This window comes from Galeopterus variegatus, unplaced genomic scaffold (assembly GCF_000696425.1).
Source record: "Galeopterus variegatus unplaced genomic scaffold, G_variegatus-3.0.2 Scaffold486, whole genome shotgun sequence".
In the NCBI taxonomy this organism is placed as follows: domain Eukaryota; kingdom Metazoa; phylum Chordata; class Mammalia; order Dermoptera; family Cynocephalidae; genus Galeopterus; species Galeopterus variegatus.
The window spans coordinates 334418-357576 of NW_007726597.1; the positions used below are offsets into that span (position 1 = coordinate 334418).

Genomic DNA, 23159 nt, shown 5'->3' on the forward strand with positions numbered 1-23159 from the left:
TTTCTTGGGTTTTTTTTTTTTTTTTCTTATTTTTCTTTTAAAGATGACTGGTAAGGGGATCTTTTTTTTTTTTTTTTTCCTTTTTGTCTTTTTTCGTGACCGGCAGCGGGATCGCAACCCTCCGTGTTGCGCCCACACCACACTCAACCAGTGAGCGGACCGGTCTCTATATGGGATCCGAACCCTCGGCGGGAGCGCCGCCACACTCTACCGAGTGCGCCACCGGGCCGGCCCAGGTAAGGGGATCTTAACCCTTGACTTGGTGTTGTCAGCACCACGCTCTCCCAAGTGAGCCATGGGCTGGCCCCATTTTGAGCTAATTTTTAGATATAGTATTAGGTATAGATCAAAGTTCTTTATTTGTTTGCTTATGGATGTCCAGTTATTCTGGCTTTTTAAAAATATATTAATTTCTGTCTTAAAAAGTAATGCATTCATAGTTCAAAATTTAAGAGGTACAAAAGGTTTACAGTGAAAGCTCTCTCTCCCTTATAGTCACCAATAACCCATGTACGCTTCCAGAATTTTCATGTACAAACAAAAAATCAAAGTAAGTTTTTTTACTTTTTTCCCATATATGTTTTTTATTTTTCCTTATACCTTGACGTCATCCTTTTTTTTTTTTGCTGACCTGCATAGGGATCAAATCCTGGACCTTGGTATTATCAGCAACATGTTCTAACCAACTGAGTCAACCAGCTGGTTTGTCCCATCTTAGAACTAAGAGTTTCTGGGCCAGCCCGGTGGCGCACTGCTACAGTGCGCCGCTTGGGAGCACGGCGGCGCTCCCGCTGAGGGTTCGGATCCCACATACAGACCAGTTCCCGCTCACTGGCTGAGCGAGGTGCAGGAGCAACACCGAGGGTTGCGATCCCGTTGCCGGACACGAAAAAAGCCAAAAAAAAAAAAAAAGAACTAAGAGTTTCTTGGAGTTTTTTACAATTCCGTAGTAATTCATGACATTGGATGTATAATAATTCTTGTTTAATTAGTTCCTTCCTGATTAATATTTAGCAATTTGTAATCTTTTACCTTTATGCACAATGTAAACTTACAATGCTGTACCTTGTCCATACGTCCTTTGCACATGTATGCATTTACCTGTAGGATATATTCCTAGATGTGGAGCTGCTTGGTCAAAGGGTCTGTGCATTTGCTATTTTGATAGATAGAGGCTAAATTTTCCTCTAGAGAAGATGTAGAAACTTACTCTTCCCACAGCAGGGTATAAGAGACCCTATTTCCCACACCATTGCTGACATCATGAATTGGACTTTTTAGGCTTTGCCTATCCAATAGGTGAAAAATTGAACTTCAGTGTTGTTTTAATTTACATTTCTATTGTTATTAATGAAGTTGAGCATATTTTTAGATTTTTAGAGAACTACTTATATTTCATATCTTATGATCTGTCTGTTCTTATTCCTAGTCTTTTTTTTCCCCCTTATTGAATTGTTGGTCTTTCATGATTTATAGGAGCTTTTTATGTTAGTGAACTTAATGCCTTGTGTGTGTTATGAATTATAAATATATTTACGCAGATGGTCATTTGTCTTTTTTACTTTGCTCATAATGTTTTTTCCATGCATATTTTTAAAATCATATAATCAAATGTATTTTTCTTTTCTAGTTGACTTTTTTTGGCTGCTGGGGGGTACAGGGATCAAACCGTGGACTTTGATGTTATCTGCACAACACTCTAACCACCTGAACTAAACCATCCGGCTCTAGTTGACTTCTTAATTTGAGATCTCTTTGGATTCATATCTCATCATTCTGATTGTAGCTTTAATGGAGTGGACTATGATTGTTGGGGATATTAATGTAGGCTTGGATCTTTCGTGATGCTTAAAGGTCATCAAGGCAGTATTCCATGGTGAAGCACTTGTCTCCTTGGTTATTTCTACCTGGGTTCAAATCCTTGCAGCCCCCTTAGGAAACATGGGAAAGCACTAGAATGTCTCCAAGCCCTCGATTTCCTCATCTCTGATTTCCTTCGTTTCCTCTAGGGTGATAAGAGGTCTTACTTGTAGTAGTTTGGATATAAATTAAGCTGTTATAACAAAAAGACCCCAAGAAATAAGCTTATGTTTCTCCCCAATAACAGTCCTCACTCAGGTAGGTGAGCCATGCAGGGAGGCAGGTGGCTTGGTTTCAAGCAGTCATGGAGGGATGCATGTCCCTCTAGGTTGCTGGCTTCTAGGGTTATTATCAACACCACCTCCATCATCCTGCCAGCAGAAAAGAGGGAAAAAAGAGTGGAGGGCAAGTAGCTCTTTCTAAAAGCATGACCCAGAAGGTGCATTTACTTTCACTCACGTCTCTTAGTCACACGATCTCACTTGGCTGCGAAGGATTCTGGGGGATGTAGTCTCTAGCCAGATGCCAGTGTGCCCAGCTAAACCCTAAGGGTCCTTATACTAAGTGAAGAGGGTAAAATGGATCATGAAGACACTTGGCCTCTCTGCTAAATCACCTTATGGGGGTGCGTATCAGTCAGGTCCAGACAGGAGAGTGAAACCACACAGGAATTTGGACAGGAAAAGCTTAATATAAAAGATATTCACACCCATTAGGGCGGCTATTATTTAGAAAGTAACAAGCGTTGGCAAGGACGTGGAGAAACTGGAGCTCTTGTGCACTGGTGGGGGGAGTGCAGAATGGTGCAGCCGCCGTGGAGAACAGTCCGGCGGTTTCTCAAAGAATTAAACATAGAATTGCCGTAAAACCCAGCAATTCCACTTCTGGGTATACACCCGAAAGAACTGAAGGCAGGGACTCGAACAGATATTTGTGCACCAGTGTTCATAGCCGCAGTTTTCACTATGGCAGAAAAATAGAAACCCCCTAAATGTCCATTGACGAATGAATGGGTAAACAAATTATGCCATATTCATACAATGGTATATTATTCAGCCTTAAAAAGGAAGACAATTCTGATATATGCTACAACATGGATGCACTTTGAAGGCATGATGCGAAGTGAAATAAGCCAGACATAAAAGAAAGTAGGGGCCAGCCCGTGGCTCACTCGGGAGAGTGCGGTGCTGATAACACCAAGGCCCCGGGTTCGGATCCCATATAGGGATGGCCGGTTCGCTCACTGGCTGAGCGTGGTGCTGACAACACCAAGTCAAGGGTTAAGATCCCCTTACCGGTCATCTTTTTTAAAAAAAAAATAAAAAATAAAAAAAATAAATAAAAGAAAGTAGAACGGTGGTTCCTAGGGGTTGGGGGAGGCGGGAAATGGGGATTAGTGTTCACAGTTTCAGGTTGGAAAGATGAAGAAGTGCTGGAGGTGGACGGTGGTGACGGCTGAACGTGCTTAATGCCGCTGAGCTGTGCACGTAAAATGGTTAAAATGGTAAACGTTATGCTATGGATATTTTAACACATACACACAAAAAATTATTAACTAGTAACAGTGCTTAAAACTGTTACTAAGGTGTAAGGAGAACGCCAAAGAACATAGGAACAGCCGATAAGGGAGCAGCCACTTCCTCTAGGGCTGAAGCAGAAGCCCCAAGGAAGAAATAAGTTTGGAAGAGGGACTCCCCTGTCCCACACCCAACCAAGATTACTGGACAGGGTGTGGCTGTAGCCCACGGGATGGTTGACAGGTTCACCAAGGGGCCATACGCTGGGGTCCACAAGCAGGCAGCTGCCTGCAGGGCTGGTGCAGCTAGAATTTGCTGGGGACGGTGGTGGGGAGGACAAGTGTCACTGGGTGTCCACTGCAGGGCTGGCCACTGTTCATCACAAGAGCCGGCTGAGAGGAGCCCGAGAGAACCATGAAGAGAAACCCTGTCCTCGTTCAGTGTTCCTCCAGTGCCCTCCACTGACAGAGCTTGACATTGAGCCAGCTGGCAAAGCAAAAACGTTTACACAGCCCAGCTATGAAATCACAAAACGAGGCAAAGAAAAGTGGATTTGGAACTGCGAAGCCATCAGTTGATAACCGGCACCAGGTGTTATTAGAATACTATCCAATGCAATACTGTTTTTGCTACTTTTTTGTTTTTTTTTTTTTTTGCTTTTGGCAGCTGGCCAGTTTGGGGATCTGGACTCCTGACCTCGGTGTTATCAGCACCAAATGAGCTAACTGGCCAGCCATGGAATACTATTAATAGTATATTGAGGGGCCGGCCCGTGGCTCGCTCGGGAGAGTGCGGTGCTGATAACACCAAGGCCACGGGTTCGGATCCCATATAGGGATGGCCGGTTCGCTCACTGGGTGAGCGTGGTGCTGACAACACCAAGTCAAGGGTTAGGATCCCCTTACCGGTCATCTTTAAAAAAAAAAAAAAAGTATATTGTGAACATTATTATTATTTTTCATCAGAACTCCCTGTGGTCTCCTGGAATTTAAACCCATGAACTGGGTGATCGATGAGATCCCTTCCCATTATGTGACATTATGGCTCCCCACAGAAATGAAGGGGCTAGGCAGTGAAAAGAGCTGAGGTTTTATGTCCAGACACCTGGATTCAATTGCAGCTTCCTCCATGTATTAAAGTAATGCTGAAGGGGCTGGCTGGTTGCTCAGTTGCTTAGAGTGCAGTGTTATAACCAAGGTAAAAGGTTTGGATCCCTGTACTGGCCAGCCACCAAAAAAAAAAAAAAAAAAAGCAGTCCCAGCTGCTCTATTATGTTAGCCTCAGAATTTCAGTGGCAGAACCCAGTAGTTTATGTCTTGTTCCTGTAAACTCCAGTCAGTCCAGGATGGGTGTAGGGAAGAGGGGGAAATCCATGCTGTCCCACACATCCGGTTTCATCCATCCTATGGCTCTGCTGAGCCCCAGAATCTCTGCTGGAGTCTCTGCAGTCAGCAGAGAGGGACTGGTGAGTCACATGGGATGTGTTAACGGACCAGGCCTGGAAATAGGGGCACATTGCTTCCACCTACACTTCCTTGGCCAGACTCAGTCACCTGGCCCCACATGTAGCTACAGGGGAAAGAGAAAATATAGTCCTGCCATATTCCCAGCAAGACAATCAAATGGGGCTGGGGGGCAACTAGCCACTTCCTACCTTTGCCACCTTGGAGGAGCAGCTTTGTTTCCTCTTTTTTTTTTTTTTTTTCTTTCACAAAAGATGACCGGTAAGGGGATCTTATCCCTTGACTTGGTGTTGTCAGCACCAGGCTCTCCCAAGTGAGCAACCGGCCATCCCTATATGGGATCCGAACCCGTGGCCTTGGTGTTATCAGCACCGCACTCTCCCGAGCGAGCTACGGGCCCCGGCCCTGCAACTTTGTTTCTTTGGGACTCAGTTTCTTGCTCTGAAAATGAGGCTAATCAACCCTGCTTTTTCTACTGGTTGTGAGGAATCAGTGCAATAAAATATGTAAAGTATGTGGCAAATCGCTCAGTAATAACCGTCATTATTAATTTAGTTATATCACCTCTCTTCACTCCTTCCCACCCCCAATTAACCTGCCTGATTTCTCCCCAACAGGAACCAATTGGATGATCGAGATCGTCAGCTTAATCCTGAAGGACGGAGATCCCTCCTGGATCCACTCAGTGCCCATCTGGGAGCGGGCACCCTGGTGTGAGACCATCATGGGTGCCTTCAGCCTCCCAGACCAGTCCAATCCCCGCCTCATGAGCTCCCACCTCCCCATCCAGATCTTCACTAAGGCCTTCTTCAACTCCAAGGCCAAGGTGGGAGGCGGGATGTGCGTATGGGGCAGGGTGTGGGTGGGTGGCAGAGAGAGGAAGCATAACTGATTAATCCAGCACCTGTTTATTGAACACCTGCTCTGTGCCTGGCTCTGATCTAGCACGTAGTGAACATGTACACAGAAATGCCTGCCCTTGTGAGCCCACATTCTAAAGGGGAACAGGAAGACAATAGATGAAATAACAAAAAAAATTTAGTGTGTCTGATGGGATAAATTTACATCTGGAGGGAGGAGAGGGATGGAGATAGGGTTAGGGGGTGAGGGGCTGCAAGTATCAATAGGGTGGTCACGGGAGGCCCCAGTGGGAAGGTGCCGTCTGAGTAAAGACCTTGGAGATGAGGGAGCGAGCCACGGGGGTAACGGGGGAAGAGCAGGCGCAAAGGTCCTGCGGTGGGTGTGGTGTCTCTGAAGAGCAGCAAGGAGGCCTGTGTCTGGAGCCAAATGTGCAAGGCCGTGTGGGCTGCAGCGAGGCCTTTGCTTTCACGCAGTGAGAAGGGAGCTGTGGGAGGACTCCCAGCCGAGCAGGGACAGGAGCCGGCTCAGGCCTCCCAGGCGCCCTCTGGCTGCCAGATGGGGGACAGACTGTCGGGACGAGGGCAGGAGCAGGGCAGCTGGTGAAGAGATGGCGATAGTCCAGGTGGGAAGTGACAGTGCTGGATGGACCAGAGTGGTGGCCATCGGGTGAAGGGAAGGGACCGGGTTTGGAGTATATTTTAACCGAGAGGATTTGCTGACAGATTGGATGTGGGTGTGAGAGAAACAGATGACTCGAGGGTGACTTCAAGGTTTTGGCAGCAGCAACTGTCAGGATCAGGTGCCACCCACTGCGATGGGAGCAGGGTTGGGAGGAAGAAGGGTGTGTACTGTGGCCCATCAGATGTCCAGGTGGAGGTTGTCAGTGGGCACTGAGAGACACGGATCTGGATTTGGAGGGAGAGACCTAACCTGACACATCTATTTGCAATCCAGTGGCGTGTATATTCTGTAATTAATTACAGCCAGGGGACTGGATGGAACTGCCGAGGAAGTGGCTGTAGATACAGCAGAGATTGGACCGTGATCGGGAGGTCCCTCCGACCAGCGTTAGGCTCAGTGACTCACTAGAAGGACTCACAGAGTTCAGCAAAACTGTTACACTCACAGTTCCAGTTTGTTCAGTGGAGGGATACAAACGAAACTCAGCCAAGGGAAGAGGTGCCAAGGGAAGAGGTGCATGGGACATGTCCAGGAGAGAGCAGGAGTGAGCCTCCAGTTGTCCTCTCCAGTGGAGTTGCACAAACAAGGCTTATTTCCCCTAACAGTGATGTGTGACAACACTCACACAGTGTTGCCAATTGGGAAGCCCACCTGAGCCTTGGTGTCCGGGATTATTGTTGGGTCACATAGACATGGCTTGCCACTTGTGTGGCTGACCTTGGTCTCCAGCCCCTCCAGACGTCAAGCTCATATCATGTGGCTGAAGGCCCCCAATATAAGTCACATTATTAGCATAGGCTATACAGATGGCCCAAGGCCCCAGGTCCCAAGTAAACAAAGATATTCTCTTAACAGCAGGAAATGCCAAGGGCTTAAATGTTCCCTCCCAGCAGCTGGGGGCAAGGACCAGACCTTTCTTTAGGCAAAGTGAATCCTCTACTGCACAGGGATCAGGTTGGAGCCCTGGGATGCACCCACATTGTGAGGCTGGCATCAGAAGCCACATCTGTCTGTGTCTTTGACATGTTGCAATTTCCCTTTAGCCCCTTGGGTGTTCTTTCTCACCACCTGCCCACCCTCCCTCCTTTATGCTTTTGTAACTCCCTCAATTTCCAGAGCCTCCAGTGTGGGGGGCTCTGAGCTAAGTCTCTGGGGATGAGTAAGACCCTGCCCTGACCTCAAGGAGCCCCCAACCCTGTGAGTGGAGACAAGGCTGTAGCCAGATTTGCGAGGGCAAGGACGGTGTGCGTGCCAGTGGAGGTGGCTCAGGGATCAGTGGGTCCCAGCACGGGAGTTCCTGGGAGACTTGGAGGAGGTTGGGAGCGGTTGTTAACACTGGGCCTTTGGAGGAGGAGATGGTGGCCAGGGAGGATCCTGTGTGACGGCGCTGGAGTGTAGGGAGGAGCTGGTTGTGGGATGTGAAGCTGGCAGACATTGCAGCTGGGTAACCAGGGCCTGAAGCCCAGGCCTGGGGACAGGAATTCTCTGTCCTGGGTACTGGAGAGCCACAGGGGGGTTGTGAGCAAGGAGGACAGAGTCAGCTCCAGGTGTTGAAAGACCCTCCAGGGCCATGTGGAGGTTGGGAGGTCAAGGTGGAGGCTGGGGCCTCGGCTGTGGGGCTGGAAAGGGGAGGCTGGCTTCTCTTCCCTCCTGGTCCGCACGTCTCACCCTGGTCTTCCCCATCCTGAGCCCCATGCTTTCTTCTCCACTCTTTATTTCCCAAAGCCAAACTGTCCCTCCATCTGGCTCAGAAACAATCTTTCCCTCCTCTAGAGTGTGGTTGGAGAACCTCTCTGTGTACTATGCGATGAGGTGAGCTGAGATGAGCTACCATTAGCTGGGAAGTCCCCTGAGAAGTCTGCCCTGAGTCCTTCCCTCTGCAGGGTCAGAAAAGGGGGGGGCACAAGGCAGGTGGCCTCAGGGGCCGGTTCTGCCTGCATCTGACGCCTTCTCCCCTTCCGCAACATCTGCACACAGGTGATCTACCTGGGCCGGAACCCCCGCGACGTGGTGGTCTCCCTGTATCATTACTCCAAGATCGCTGGACAGTTGAAGGACCCTGGCACGCCCAACCAGTTCCTGCGGGACTTCCTCAAGGGCGAAGGTGAGGACTAGGACAGACTGAGGTGGGAGGGGTGGGGGGCTACCCAAGCCCAGACGGAAAGAGAGCCCCCAGAGGACCCAGACGGGTAGAAGGACAGAAGGAGAGAGAAAAGCAAAGATACAGAGTGTTATAGAGCGTGATGGAGACAGAGAGAAGGCAACCAGGAGAGACAGACAGAGAGAGACAGAGGCAGAGCTGGAGAGCTGGAGCCAGAGAGAAACTGCAGGAAAATGAGACGAGGAGAAATAGACTAAGGGATACAGAGTGAGCAAGAAACAGGAAAGGAAACCGGGGGGAGAGAATGAGGGGGGGGGAACAAAAAGAGACAGATACAGAAATAAATGCAGAAAGAGAGTTGGAAACAGAGGGACACAAGGCATCAGATGCTTGGCCGTGTGTCCCTTTCTCTGCTCCTGTCAGAGACCCCAACTTTGGAGGGGAATCTAAATGTATGTGGTTGGGGAAGGGGAGGGTGCAGGCTGCCACTGGACTGGATAGAAGGACAGAGGGATGAGGGACGCCCAAGGTGTTAGACCCCACTGAGTCGCAGCGGGGTTGGCCCTGCTGCCCGCCCTCACCCCCCCCTGCCCTCTGCCCGCAGTGCAGTTTGGCTCCTGGTTCGACCACATTAAGGGCTGGATTCGGATGCAGGGCAAAGAGAACTTCCTATTCATCACCTACGAGGAGCTGCATCAGGTGAGTCCCCACCCCCGCCCCAGCCCAATGTCCCCCTTATTTCGCTTCATGCCCCACCCGCTTCCCTTCCCCTGTGCCCTGGGGACATGCAGCGAACAGATCAGACAGAATCCCTGAGCGCATGAGTGGGAGACAGAATTCGGACAAATAAATAAAATATATAGGAGATCACCTGGTGAGAAGAGCCAAGGAGAAAATGCAAGCAGGGAAGGAAGATAAGGAATGTGTGTGGTGCTATTTAAAATAGGGTGGTCAGGAGCTGGCCAGTTAGCTCAACTGGTTAGAGCGTGGTGCTGATAACACCAAGGTCCAGCGTTCAATCCCTGTACCGGTCAGCCACCAAAAAAATAAAATCGGGGTTCAGGGGAGGCCCCAAGGAAGAGGTAATGCTTGAGCAAAGAGCCAAAGGAGAAGCAGAAGGGAGCCATGAGGCTGTCTGGGGAAAAGTGTCCCAGGCAGAGGAAACAGCCAGTGCAAAGGCCGTGGGGTGGCTTTTTTCCTTGATGTGTTCCCAGGAGAGCAAAGAGACCAATGTTGCCAGAGCTGGGTGAGGTGGGAGATGAGGGTAGAGAAGAAACGGTGCCATTGTGAGGACTTGGGCTTTTCTCTGAGTAGATGAGAGCCATGGGTGGGCTTTGAACAGGGCAGTTCATAGGATAAATGAGATCATGTGAAACTGACACATGGGAAATGAGCTTCCATGATAGTCCTGACCTGAAAAGCAGAGGGAAACTGTGGAAGGAAACAGCCTTTGGAGTTAGCCTAGGATCCTAGCTGGGCCCCATCAAACGTTCCTGGGGCAGGCACACGGGAAAGAGAGACTCCTTTTGGCTGGGGCAGTCAGGGAAGGCTCCCTGGAGGTAGGGGCCATGCCAGAATGTCTGTGGCTTTGCCTGCACTTCTAGATAGAACAGCTCACAGTCAACATGCCCAACCATTCTAGGTTCTTAACTAAAATCTGTTCCTAGAGGGAGCCATGGAGGCTTCCACTATGTGCCCCTTCACCAGTGGCCCCAGACACGTCACCTTCTCATGTGTGCTTCCTGTATTTTTTGTATTCTTCTTTCTGCCAGTACTTTTTCTAGTGGAAAGAGTCTGGACTTTGAGGTCCAACAAAGCAGTAAAACCTCCCTTAAAACCTCTCAGAGCCCCAGAAGTCTCATCCTTAAAATGGGTGAAAAAAACAACTCATGGCATTGTGAAGAGCACAGTTATAACCACCTGATAAGGGGCACCAAAGTGTTAGCGTCGTGTGTAGAGCAAGGGTGATTAGGGTCTGAGCAAGGGCCTATCTGATTAGTAACAACAATAACAGCAAACGTCTGCCATTTGCTGCCAAATGCCAAGCACCAAGTGCTGAACGTGGATATCTCACCTAATCCTCACAAAGCATGGACGGGTGAGGTACGTGTAAGACTGAACCGCGGGCTGGCTGGTTGCTCAGTTGGTAAGAGCATGGTGTTGGGCCGGCCTGTGGCTCACTCGGGAGAGTGCGGTGCTGATAACACCAAGGCCCCGGGTTCGGATCCCACATAGGGATGGCCGGTTCGCTCACTGGCTGAGCGTGGTGCTGACAACACCAAGTCAAGGGTTGAGATCCCCTTACCGGTGAGCCACCAAAAGAAAAAAAAGGATTGAACCACATGAAATGCCAATTTTGATCTGCAGAAATGGTAACTTTATATGCTTCACCCCAGTGTTGTCATTGCCCCTATTTTATAGAGGAGGAAACTGGGAGGTTATAACTTGAGAGGGGTGATCATATGCCCAAGGCACACAGCTCTTCGCTGCGACCCCATGGTTACTTTTTTCCACCCAGGGAATCTCTTTTGATGGGAAGATCCTGAAAAGGTTTCAGCATTACCCTTCCCCCTCTTTCCCATCAAGCTTTATTCTCCAAACAAAAACTGGGCCACATAGCCTGCCAGAGCTTCTGGGCTGCCCTTGGGTGGGAGGCACCACCCACGTTAGAATTTCTGGGACATGTCAGTGGTTCAAGAGGATAAAGGGATGGAGAGTTATGAAACCAGGAATGACCTGGAAAATTGGGACTGTGGAGCTGGTGGCGCTGACCAGAGGGCTGACTCTGTCAGGCACTGCATATCAGAGAAGGCAGCGGGTTAGAGGAGAAGACTGTGAGCTTCAGAGACCTGAGTCTGAGCTCCTCCCTGGCTGTTTGGCCTTGGACAAGTGTCTTCCCCTCTCTGGGCCTCCACTTACCAATTGGGATAATGACACTTCTCTTGTAAAGCTGATGCAGGCTAGGCACAAGTGTATATGAGGGGCTTGGACCAGAGCATGGTATACAGCAGTTGCTCAATCTACAGGGACTTGAACCATCACTATCATAAGGAAGATATTTGAACTACATCAGTGGCACAGGGCATTTCTGGCAGCCCCATGCCAAGGCCTTGAGAGAGGGATGTGCAGGGAATGGATGCTCTGGAAGGAAAGGGTGGGCGAGGCATTGGGAAAAGCCGAGACCAGATCACGCCTGTCCTTGAAAGCCAGGCCTGGGGGCCAGAACTCTGTCCCGGAGCACTGGGGAGCCAGAGGACAGCTGGGAGCCAGGGAGGAGCAGGGACAGAGTGGGTGCGGGAGATGAGCTGGAGGGGCAAGGAGACTGGAGGCAGGGATGCTGGAGAGGAGGCTGGGACGAGGGTCCAGGAGCGGGAGGACAAGGCCTGCGCCAGTGCCAGGGCTATGTGGACACAGAGGAGGGGATGTGGCAAAACAGTCGAGGGCGGGAGGGATGCGAGTAAGGGGGACAAGGATGAGGCCAGACCTGAGAGTCTGGCCCTGTGACTGGGCGAATGATGGGGCTGTCCTGAGATGGGGACCCAGAGGAGGAGCTGGTCTGAGGCACGGACCAGCCAATGCCTGTTTCTAACCTGAAGAGGGTGATTCTGGATAAGGTGCTGAACTGACCCCTGGCCCTTGCTGTGACCCCTGCCTGAGTCTCACCCCCTCCCTCCCACCCACAGAACCCTCCAAAAACTAAAATTGCAAAAATTATTAGAGGCTATAGCCCGGTGCCTAGGCTTGGAGGTGGGGAAACTGAGGCACCCAGGCAGCCCAGAGTTAGGACTCAGACTCCGATTCACGTGCTCCTTCCTTGGCCGGGGCGCCCTCCTTCCACTGACCCCTCTCCCCTGACCCCAGGACCTTCATGGCTCCGTGCAACGTGTCTGCGAGTTCCTGGGCCGGCCGTTGGGTGAGGAGGCACTGGGCTCCGTGGTGGCACACTCAGCCTTCGGCGCCATGAAGGCCAACAGCATGTCCAACTACACGCTGCTGCCCCCCAGCCTGCTGGACCACCGCCAGGGGGCCTTCCTCCGGAAAGGTGTGGGGACACGGGGGCTCCTAGGCCACTGCCTGGCTGTTGACTTGGGCGACTTTCCCAGCTGTACCATGGGGGTGCACCAGGTCACCGTGTACACGGCTTAGCACCAGCCTGGCACATGGCAGGTGCTGCCGACGTGCCTGCCATCTGAGGCCTTCCACTCCCACGCAGAGAGCTCCCAAGAGCAACAAACATCCCCAAGTACCACCAAAGCCATATCTGAACTGCCACGGGGCTATTTAATGTCTTCACTCGTTCTCTTTCATGTTAATGTTCACTGCAGAAACATTCACGCGTTGGATTATGCGGTAGGGGTGGGAGTGTATTTGTATCCTACTCCTGCTGTAACAATACACAAACTTCATAACTCAAAACAACACACATTTATTCGCTCACATGTCTGGAAGTCAGAAGTCTGAATTTAGTCTCATTGGGCTAAAACCAAAGTGTGGGAAAGGCCACGTTCCTTCTGGAGGCCCGAGGGGAGAATCTGTTTCCCTGCTTTGCAGCTTTCAGGTGGCTTTTGACCCACCCGCACTCCTTTTTCATGGCCCCTTCCTCCATCTTCACCACCAGCAGCAAACTGTCTTCCAACCTGACTCTGACCCTCCTGCCTCCCTCTTATAAGGACCCCTGTGATGACATTGGGCCCACCCAGATAATCCAGGGTCATCTTCCCATCTCAAGATCTTGAACGTACATACATCTGCAAAGTCCCTTTTTCTATGTAAGGTCACATATTCATACATTCCAAGGATTAGGATGTGGACATATTTAGGAGGTCAATGCTCAGCCCATCACAGGGAGCCCCCCAAGACCTCACTAGGGGTGTTGTGGTACATGTGGCACATATGCTTGCTAAAATTCAAAATGCTGCAGTCTGAATTACATTGGCCCCAGGATCCCAGGTAAGGAGTGGTGCCTGAATGATTGCCCGTGACCAGATGAGAAAACTGAGGTTCAGAGGGATCCCAGTGCTTGCCCAGGGCACACAGCTTCGAGCTAGCTTTCTTGCTGTGAGGGTTAACCAGCTAATCAGCGAATCGGTGACAAGCTCTCAGCACACTGCTTGGCACCAAGTGCCTGCAGGGAAGGGGTTCATTCAATGTCAGAGCAATAATGTAGTGCAGGACATTGTCAGAGCACTGGGGCAAGGAAGCCCTGTTCCAGCAGGGGAGGTTAGGAACAGGACCCAGCGGAGGTGACATAGGGGCTATAAAAGGTGTGCAGGAAGGCTGAGTGGGAGGCAGATGTTCTGGGCAGAGAGATTTAAGGGATCAGGGGGTAAAGGGGAGAACTGGCAAGAGGTCTGCTGGAGGAGGCAGTAGGGCAGGGCAGCCAGGGGAGGGAGGAGGTAGCACGGCGTCCAGGGGTCTGGCCAGGCAACTGGTGGACAGTGCAAGCGTCAGCCATCCTAGGAGGCAAAGGGGGCGAAGTGGAGATGGAGGAAGGGCGCGGGGAGAATGGTGTTTCTGGCAAAGGCGTGAGGTGGGAAAGAGGATGCTGGGCTGTTGGGGGTCGGGGGACACTGCTCCGGAGCAGCTCCTCACCCTGCGGTCCCTTCTCCCCTTCAGGAGTGTGTGGTGACTGGAAGAACCACTTCACGGTGGCGCAGAGCGAAGCCTTCGATCGTGTCTACCACGAGCAGATGCAGGGGCTGCCAACCTTCCCCTGGGATGAGGCCCCAGGAGATGCCAGCCCAGACCCTAATCCTAGCCCCGAGCCCAGCCCCAGCCCCAGCCAGGCCTCAGAGCCCCCCAACCCATGACCCTGAGAATAAACACATCGCTCCTGCCCAGGCTGCTTGATGCGCTGTGGAGGTGGCATGACTCGGGTGGGTAGACGGGGTGCTGCAGTGGGGCACAGAGGCTGGAGCGGGGTCCCCGCACCAGGTGCCCAGAACCTTGGGAAGGAGGGTTCCTCTTCCCCATATGGCACACAAATGGGGTCTGTGGCTCAGAAGCCTGCCAGGAGTCAAAGGTGCTGCAGGGAACCCAGCACTGGGACGCTGGCTTCCCTGGGTGAGGGGCCGTGGCTTGGACTCCTGGGTCTGAGGGAGGAGGGAGCTGGGGGCTGGATTTTTGGGTTATGGGCCAGGCTGTGGAAATACAAGTTTTTGGTATGAAGCAGTTTTATTCTGGGCAGAAGCAAATGGGATCCCCAGCCAACCCACCCCTTAGGGCCCAGAAAACAGTCCCACGCCTTCCCAGTCCCTCTCCCCCAGCAGCTGTGTCCCCTCGACTTTCCAGTCCCTCATTATTCAGCTTTGCTCCCCTCCGTGGTCCCCAGACTGGGCTCTCTCTTCTCTTTGACTCACTTTACCCACAGCTCCTGAGCATGCTGGGCGTGGGAAGCTTCCCTTTCTGTTCCAGGCAGTCCCCTTCTTCCGCTGACACGATTCCAGCATGGGGGCCACTCGGCCAGGCCTCTGATCAGGGAAGTCTTGACCAGGCCCGGACAGGAGGTATGCTGCTCTAGGGTGTGCAGTGAGTGGCAACTTTCAGCCCGTTTTCTAGACTGTGACACAGGTCTAGAGCAGGTACTGGGCTTGCCCAAGTTCTAGAACAAGTGAGAGAAATCCCTTCCGCTTCCCAGACACTGAGACCAGGGGCCTGGTCCAAGGCAAAACATCTAGGCAGGGGGCTCTAGGCTGACACCGCATTGTCCACCTCTCCTTGGGTGGTCTGGGTGAAACAGGCTTGCACTCCTGTCAGGGTCGACCCCCAAGTCCTGCCCGGGAGGCCCAGTCTGGCTGCCAGACACCTCTGGGTTCCGGGAGTTTGGATACAGCATCTTTTCCAAACCTCCTGTGGGTTGGGGACAGATAGCGGAGGCGGCGGGCAGGGATCAGGGGCAGGGGGCCACCCCAGGGCTGGGACCAGGCCAGCGGACGGGAGTCCATCTCACCCCAGGGTCCCCCTCCAGTGCCCCGCTGCCTCATCAGGGCCTTGGCTGGGGTATCCTTGGAGCCCCAGGACTTCTTGAGCTGTGGAGAGAAAGAGAGGGAGGTGAGAAGGCTCTGAGCTTCCAGAACCAGGAGGGAAGTGAGAGGAGAGGCCTGGGACCCCCAAACCTACAGAGGGGGTGGGGAGCTATGTGCCCACCTGCAGCTTTGTGGCTGGGGAGGAACAGGAAGCAGCTGGCAGCTGCCTGGGGGGAGTAAATATTTGCCAAGGGAGGTGATACTGGGTGAGGGTGGCTCAGGACCAGGTGGAGGTGAGGACCTTGCCCTGCCTGTCCCCCTCCTCCTCTTGAAGCTGGGACTTGAAGCTGAGGGAGGCGATTCCCAGGACATTTGTCCCTTACCCTTGGGAGAGGCCTCTAGCTCCCACTCAGCAGATGGGGAAACTGAGGTTGAGAGGGGGCACAGCTCACAGAAGACCCACACCCCAGGTCTGCCTGCATCCTGGGCAAGTCTACCTGTTGCCCCTCCGTGGCTCTCATCTCATCCTCTCAGCAGTACCCTCTACAGCTGAAGAAACTGAGGCTCAGAGAGAAAACAACACCTGCCCAGGGTCCCCCAGTGAGTTGGAACAGGCTCTGTTGAAACTTCATGTCTAAGAAGCTGGGGGGATGAGGGTAGGAAGACCCTCTGACCTCCCCTAATCCCCTCCCTGTCCCCAACACCCCTGTGAGCCCAGCAAGCAAAGCATTTAAAAGCCCCATTTGGGAGGCAGCCAGGGATGAGTTCCAATCCTTCTCTGGGGCCTCACTTTCCCCACCTGTGAAATGAGTGGATGGAGAGCTGTGACCACATCCACCTCATAGGGTTGTGGCAAAGGTCGAATTGAGCCACCTCTGTGAAAGAGCTTGGTGTGGGGCCTGGCATGTGGCAATGTGCCTACAAAAGACTGTCGTTTCAACCTTGGGCTAGTTACTTACCTCTCTGAACCTCCTCTTTCCCACTCATAAAAATGAGCTCATGATAAGAGCATGCCCTTGCTGGCCTGGGATGAGGATATTATGAAATTAATAAAAATAAGTTCTGTCTTGGGAACTTGTTGTTATTATTATTCTATGTCATTTTTCCTCAGACTCCTCCCGACCAAACTGAGAATGAGTGCAGTTGCTCAGCCACTTCCTAGATGAGGACACTTGGTTTAGAACTTGGTTTAGAGAAGGCAAGTCCCCGCCCTGGCTCTCACGGCCGTGCATCATGTCAGGGTCTGTGCCCAGGGCTCTTGGGTTCTCCACCCCGCCACCTGCCCAGCAGGAAACGGACGACGCAGGTGTGAGCTTAGGTGGGCAGCTTCGCTCCTGCGCTTCCGCGGCTGGGTGGCAGCAGGCCCTCAGGAAACACTTCCTGTCCTTGTGGCTGCAGCAGGGACCCCGGGGTCTGGCTGCACGACCACGGGCAAGTGCCTTTTTCTTTCTGGGCCTCAAGGAGGTCTCACCTCGTTGTCACCATCACTGGAGCCGGACAGCTGGGACAAGCGGCTCAGGTCCCACAAGGAGCGGCTGGGCCGGGCTGGAGAGGCACTGGGGGTCTGTGCACGCTGTACACTCCTTAGGATGTCACTGAGTGCTGGCCCTGGGGTGGTGGCAGGAGACTCCTTCCTTTCCCCCTCGAAGATGTGGCAAGCAGCCAGGCGGTGGGCCAGGGAGCTGTCAGGTGGCAGTGGTGACGCAGGGGCCACAGAGCAGCGGTAGGCCACGTGGTGTGGGCTGTGGGCCGTCTGCAGGCTCCCCAAGATGCTGACAAAGGGGCCCTGGGTGGGCGCAGGTGGGAGGGGCCAGGAGGCTGCGTACAATGTCCGGAACTCGCGGCTGAAGGCGTCAGCGATTTCACCCGTCAGTAGTGTCACCAGACCACGGTGCAGGCGCGCGTCGCTCCACGTGAAGCTGGGAGGCACGATTTGGGGAGTCAGCTCCAGAGGTCCAGCCTGGCCCTCATTCCTAGTCCCTAGTCAGGTCCCAGGGTGTAGACCATGTGACCACTGGCAAATCCCACGACCTCTCCAGCCTCAGCTTCCCCCTCTTTAGAATGGGAACAAGCTAAGTGCCCACCCCAGAGGACTGATGTAAGCACAACATGAGTTAAGACACCCATATTATCATCCAGAATCAGACTGGAGTTTAGACCTGGGCTCTGCCCTGTCCCCACCGGGCGATGCCTCAGTACCTCAATTTCTCCTCTGGAAAGAGACAAGGTTAGTTTCCTGATCCCCTCAGGGACTGTTTTAAGACTCAGCCGCTTCCTGTAATCACTACCATTGACTAAGCACTTGCTGTGTGCCAGACTCTGGACATTCCTGCTCAGTGCCTTAGTTTGCTCATCTGTAATATGGAGCTGAAACACAGGAAGATTCAAACGGCAGAACATGGGTCCAGCGCCCTGCATCTGGCCACCATTAACAGCCTGCAAGCTGCGGTAGGCAATGCCTTAACCATTCCTGTTATCAACATGGTCGTTATTTAAAGCATCTGGCACAGATCTTGGCACACATCAAGTGCTCAATAAATGCCCTCTTCTCTCCCAACCTGGCTCTGGGGGACCTCAGATGTGTCATTTTCCCTTCCCGAGCCTCCATTTGCCCATCTGGAAAACGTGGTCACCATGGGAAGTGTGAGGCTGAGGTCCAGACCTCAGCAAGTACAGCACACAACAGTGGGTGAGTCAGCGGCCAGCACTGTGAGTGTTGTCCGGAGCATCTTTACCTTGGCAGGGCGGCAGAGTCCTCTTGCTCCCTGGCAGGTTGGTGGGCCAGGGTGCCCCTCAGATTGTGACATCCCTCCTCCCACCTCTGACCCCACCCTCAGAGCAGCCAGTGGGAACTCTGAGGGATCTGTGAGGTCACGCCATTCCGCTTCACAAAGGCTCATCGAGCAGTGGCTGCTGGCTCCTGTCCATCCCAAGGACTCGAGAGCTCGGGAGAGGGATGCAGAGTGTTGGGAACTGAGGACACTCTGAGTGCTGACCCTGGGAGGCCAGAACAAGGGGGCAAAAGTCTTGTGGGTGCAACGAGCTCCAGGAGGTCATTCATTCTGCAGTTCTGGGAGATTCAGGAAGCCCACAGACTGGCTCAGGAACTGTTAACGCCGCCAGACCACCATGGTTCTCAGCTGGCTGCTGCTTCTGGTGATGGCTCTGTCCCCAGCCACACTGGGTGTCAAGGAGTGCATCTTCTGTGAGCTGACCGACTCCACGCAATGCCCTGGCACCCTCATGCACTGTGGTGAGGACGAGGACTGTTACACGGGCCATGGGGTAGCCCCAGGCACCGGTCCAATCATCAACAAAGGCTGTGTACACTCCACCTCCTGCGGCCGTGAGCAGCCTGTCAACTACAAGGGCATCACCTACAACCTCGTCAGCAACTGCTGCTCTGGCAACCTGTGTAACAATGCCCATGGCTCCACTGGCAGCCAAACGATGGGGCTCACCCCCAGTCTGGAGCTGGGCTTGCTGTTGCTCCGACATTTGCTGTGACCAACAGGGAGGGCAGGGCCTGGGACTGGTCTCCCAGCTCCACTGCTCCCTGTGCCCCCTGCCTCCACCCCTTCCCCTATTAAATGCCCAGAGGCCCTAAACAACCTCTCGTGGCCCTGGCTTCCTTCATTCCTGGGCTGTCCACCCAAAGCCGGGTGCTCAGCGAAGCATCCCCAGGCCTGATTTAGAGGTGGGGGGAGCACGGTCTGTGGGTCCGATTGTACTACTGTTTTTTATCGGTTCTAAGATGCATATCTTTTCAGTTTGAACAGGTTGCTTCTTTCCATTGGTGGTAACTTAGAGTCAATGAAATATGGTAAAAAATATATATACACATAATAATAAATAACAGCTGATGTTTATGGCGCACTTTTTCTGTTACATGCCAGGCACCATTATCTCACTGAATCCTCAAGTGAAGCTGGGAAAGTAGACATGCTTCAAAACATCCCAGGCTCAATGCTAGTGGTTCTCAAAGTGTGGTTGCTGGACTAGCAGCAGCAGGATCAAATGGGAACTGACTAGAAATGCATATTCCTGGGCCCCATCCCAGGCTGGATGAATGCAGGTGGGGCCCAGAAAGCTCTACCTTAACAACCCTCCAAGTGATTCTGACGCATATGCAAGGTTGGAAACTACTGCTCCAGAGCCGTGGTGCTCAGCTGGGCACTCCTGCACCCCAGGGGGCACCTGGCAATGTTTGTAGGCTTTTTTGGTTGTTATAATTGGCAGGTTGGGGGTGGGAGATGCTACCACATCTACTGGGTGGGGATCCTACAATGCACACAACAACCTCCCACAACAAAGAATCATCCACTGCAAAATGTGGGTGGTACTTCTGTTGAGAAATCCTGTTCTAGTGTCACTAACCATATCATCCCATTCTGTAGATGGGGAAACTGAGGCCCAGAGAGGTGCAGTAAATTGCCCAAAGTCACACATCTAGTAACTGGCAGAACTAGGATTTGAATCCAGGGCATCTGACTCCAGATTCCACACCTCCCCTCCCCCCACCTGCCTGACCATGCTGTGACTCTAAGAGGTATGTGCTGCTATTATTTTTACTTTCCAGATGAGGAAACAGATTCAGAGCAGGGGAGGCACTGGCCTAAAGTCAAAGAGCTAAGAAGTGGCTGAGCCAGGATTCAGGATCAGACCCCAAAGGAAGGAGAGGAGGGAAATGAGCCCATCTGTAGGCTGGGCCATTTACACACTGGCCCTCAGAGAGGTAGAGTTACTAACCCAAGCAGAGTTTGGAATCTAATCCAGGTCTTTCTGGTTTTTTTTTTTTTTTTGTGACCGGTAAGGGGATCGCAACCCTTGGCTTTGTGCCATCTGCACCACGCTCAGCCAGTGAGCACACCAGCCATCCCTATATAGGATCCGAACTCACGGCGGGAGCGCCACTGCGCTCCCAGTGCCGCACTCTCCCGAGTGCACCACGGGGCCGGCCCGGGTCTTTCGGGTTTTGAAACCCCCCTCCCCACCCCTCAAACCATGGGTCCAGTTTTCCAGATGAAGAAACACAGGGTCAAAGAGAGAAAGACTTACCCAAGGCCACTGAACAGGCCAGCCGTAGGGCCAGCCCTGATACCCAGGCAGGCCTGGTTCCAGCTCCAGGCTTGCTCTGCCTCAGGGTACCTCCTCTCCAGGGAGGGTGTTTTGGACCCATTTTACAGATGAAGAAAGAGAGACCCGGAAAGGGGGTGCCAGCTGTTTTCCGAGGACACTGAGGGAGAGGTGGGTATGAGACGCTGGGAGGTGTGGGGCTGGGGGGCCATACCTGTAGGACCCTGAGATGACTCTGTCACCATCAAGCAGCACAAACTTCTCCCTCACGTTGCCGCTCACCTGCCGCCGCCAGCGGCTCTGGAAACTGCAGCCCCTCACGGTGCGGATGTCCAGGTTCTGGTGGGGGAGGGGAACCCTTGCACACCCAGGGACTTGGAGTCCCTCCAGGCTGGTTCTACCTGGGTGGCCCATGACTCCATAGAAGTGTCTCAGCTTCCCCAGAGCCATTGATCTCGAGCCTCAGCAGTCTTGTCTCTTGGGAATACCCCTAACTCAGTGGCCTGGAACCCCATGGGAACATCCACCCCTACTTCCCCCAATGCCATGGGCATGAAATCTCAGGGGACCCTCCCAGCTGTCATCTATTCTGATGACCCAGTGCCCCACAGAAGGGTCTGTCCCTGATGTCCCCAGCACCAGGCAAATGGTAATTCACAGATCCCTCTGGCCCAGCCCCTACCTCGGTGGCCCAGGGGTTCACCCCCAGCTGCTGGGCCAGTGCTAGGAAGGCAGGCAGCTGCTGGCAGTCCAGGAGCAGGTAGACAGGTACCCAGCGCCGTGTGGCAGCATCCACCAAGTCAGAAAGCAGGTCTGGGTCAGTGAAGACGTCCATGACCACGGCCACCAGCTGGGGGGTAGGGAGAGGGGATGTGGACATGTGGATGGAGCATGGGGTTCCGGGAGCACTCAGAGGGTGGGGGAACCTGGCGGGGACCTGGGGGTGAGGTGCTCTGGGGGCTGAGAGTTTAAGGGCCTGGCCTCCATGGGATGTTCAGGAGAGCTGAAGGGGAGAGCCCTGGGCAGTACTCCTGAGCTGTGACACTACAGTGCCCAAATGTCCAGGGCAGCCCTGCTCCAGGGCCAGTGACTGGATGCCATTGTACAGCACTGTGGGTAACTGCACTTCTGGATCCTCAAGGATGTGCTGGGTGTTGGGGGGAAGGGGAGGGCTAACCTGCTAGGTCACCAAGGTGAACTTTGGGAACCCAGGGATGCTAAGGGCCTAGAACTTACAGGCAGAATAAGGTAGTGGTGACAAACTCTGACTCACCAGCCAGACGGCCTGGGTTGAAATCCCCACTCAACCTCTTTCAGGTAAGAGATTTAACTGCCCCGTGCCTCAGTTTCCCCATCTCCTCAATGGGCATAATAGTCCCTACCTCACAGTGCTCTCAGAGGATTATGCACATCAAGCCATGTAAAGCACAAGCATGGGAGCTGCAGACACTAAGACTGCTAAATAAAGAATGGGCTTTCCAGGGGCTGCAGGGGAGACATCTGGCCCCCTGCTGGGGGGAGCATGGAGACCCCCTGGCCAGGTGATGATGGTGGGGGAGGGGCAGAGTGATGACCGAGACTGGGGGTGGGAGTGTCATAATTAGGTTAAAGGGGCATGAGTGCCCAAGGGCATCCAGGCCTTCCGGAGAGTGTAGGGACCCCCAGATCTGAGGGGGTGAGGATGAGGTCTGGGGGTGTAGACACCTGGGTCTTGGGGACTGGAAGTTGTGGACTCCTGGGTTGCAGGGGTGTGGGTCCTGAGGGATGTGAACTCTTGGGTCCTGGAGGGTAGGGGTATAGACTCACAAGTCCCAGTAGGGCAAGGGAGAGAATGTCTGGGTCCCAGTCCTGGGAGCTGGCATGTAAGGATGTCCGGGCCTGGGGAATGGACACCAGGCCCCGAGGCACCCACCTTGTGGGCAGCCTGGATTTCCTGGCGCACCAGCTCCTTGACAGGTGGCTGGCCCTCTCCAGGTGGCTGGGTGTACAGCTGTGCCCGGGTGATTCCTTTCCAGGCTGAGTCCTCCGGCCAGCCCAGCCGCAGGATGGGTGCTGGCTCCTCCGACTGCCCAGGCCAGTAGGTCAGGCTGTCCACATCCCCATCAGAGATGTGGGCTCCCTCTGCTGTCCCACTGGGCTCCTGCTTGGCTACTGTCCAGTCTTCAGCTGCTGCTGCCAAGCTCTGGACTTCATCTCCACTCAGGAAGGGCCGCAGCCCTTCACGCTGCATGCATGCCTGGAAAGCCTCTGTGCCCTTGCTCAGCAGAGCCTCTAGTGCCAGCCGCTGGCCTTCAGAGTACAGGAAACCAGGGCTAGCCTCAGTCAGGGGCAGAGCCCTGGTCCCTGACTCTACTCCTTCCAGAGCCGCCAGCTGGGAGGCAGCCATCAGTGCCACTCAAGTGGGAGGACTGTGAGAGGTGAGAGGCTGGGTCCCTGAAGGTTTGATTGTCTTTGGGAGACAGACCATCTGGGGGTCTCCTAACAGGCAGACTATGCGGCCATTGGAGGCCTCCAGGGTAGCCTTGCAAATGTCCAAATGGCTCCCTGAGGCTGTCTCTAGCTCACCATCCAATCAGACTGTCCAAATGACTGACCACCCAATGTCTCAGGCTGCCCAGACCAACTGTCTGCCTGT

The 23159-nt window shown here is 53.3% G+C and overlaps 3 protein-coding genes across 3 annotated transcripts in view; 2 read left to right on the forward strand and 1 right to left on the reverse strand.

Annotated features, from left to right (window-relative positions):
* Positions 1-14320, forward strand: part of SULT2B1 (sulfotransferase family, cytosolic, 2B, member 1) — a 36092-nt gene extending 21772 nt beyond the window's left edge. The window contains exons 3-7 of the mRNA XM_008569276.1: positions 5458-5666; positions 8360-8486; positions 9088-9182; positions 12345-12525; positions 14100-14320. Of these exons, the coding sequence (XP_008567498.1) occupies positions 5458-5666; positions 8360-8486; positions 9088-9182; positions 12345-12525; positions 14100-14293 (806 nt within the window). The 3' untranslated portion in view covers positions 14294-14320. The remainder of the gene's footprint in view (positions 1-5457; positions 5667-8359; positions 8487-9087; positions 9183-12344; positions 12526-14099) is intronic.
* Positions 14321-14644: 324 nt separating this feature from the next.
* FAM83E (family with sequence similarity 83, member E) lies at positions 14645-22910 on the reverse strand. Its single transcript, XM_008569278.1, has 5 exons — positions 22437-22910; positions 21207-21374; positions 20739-20863; positions 16920-17367; positions 14645-15511 (listed from the first exon to the last, which is right to left on the reverse strand). Exons 1-5 carry the CDS (start codon positions 22908-22910, stop codon positions 15236-15238), a joined length of 1491 nt encoding a protein of 496 aa, XP_008567500.1. The 3' UTR covers positions 14645-15235.
* Positions 18578-18955, forward strand: SPACA4 (sperm acrosome associated 4). The gene has a single exon (XM_008569277.1). It carries the CDS (start codon positions 18578-18580, stop codon positions 18953-18955), a length of 378 nt encoding a protein of 125 aa, XP_008567499.1.
* Positions 22911-23159: the final 249 nt, after the last annotated feature.

Bases quoted from the DNA above. Each gene is read 5' to 3' on its own strand.
- FAM83E (XM_008569278.1), bottom strand. From the start codon at position 22,910: ATGGCTGCCTCCCAGCTGGCGGCTCTGGAAGGAGTAGAGTCAGGGACC. The intron at 21,375-22,436 runs GTGGGTGCCTCG...CCTACCCCCCAG, and splicing joins AAATCCAGGCTGCCCACAAG to CTGGTGGCCGTGGTCATGGA. The intron at 20,864-21,206 runs GTAGGGGCTGGG...CTCCCCCACCAG, and splicing joins TGAACCCCTGGGCCACCGAG to AACCTGGACATCCGCACCGT.
- SPACA4 (XM_008569277.1), top strand. From the start codon at position 18,578: ATGGTTCTCAGCTGGCTGCTGCTTCTGGTGATGGCTCTGTCCCCAGCC.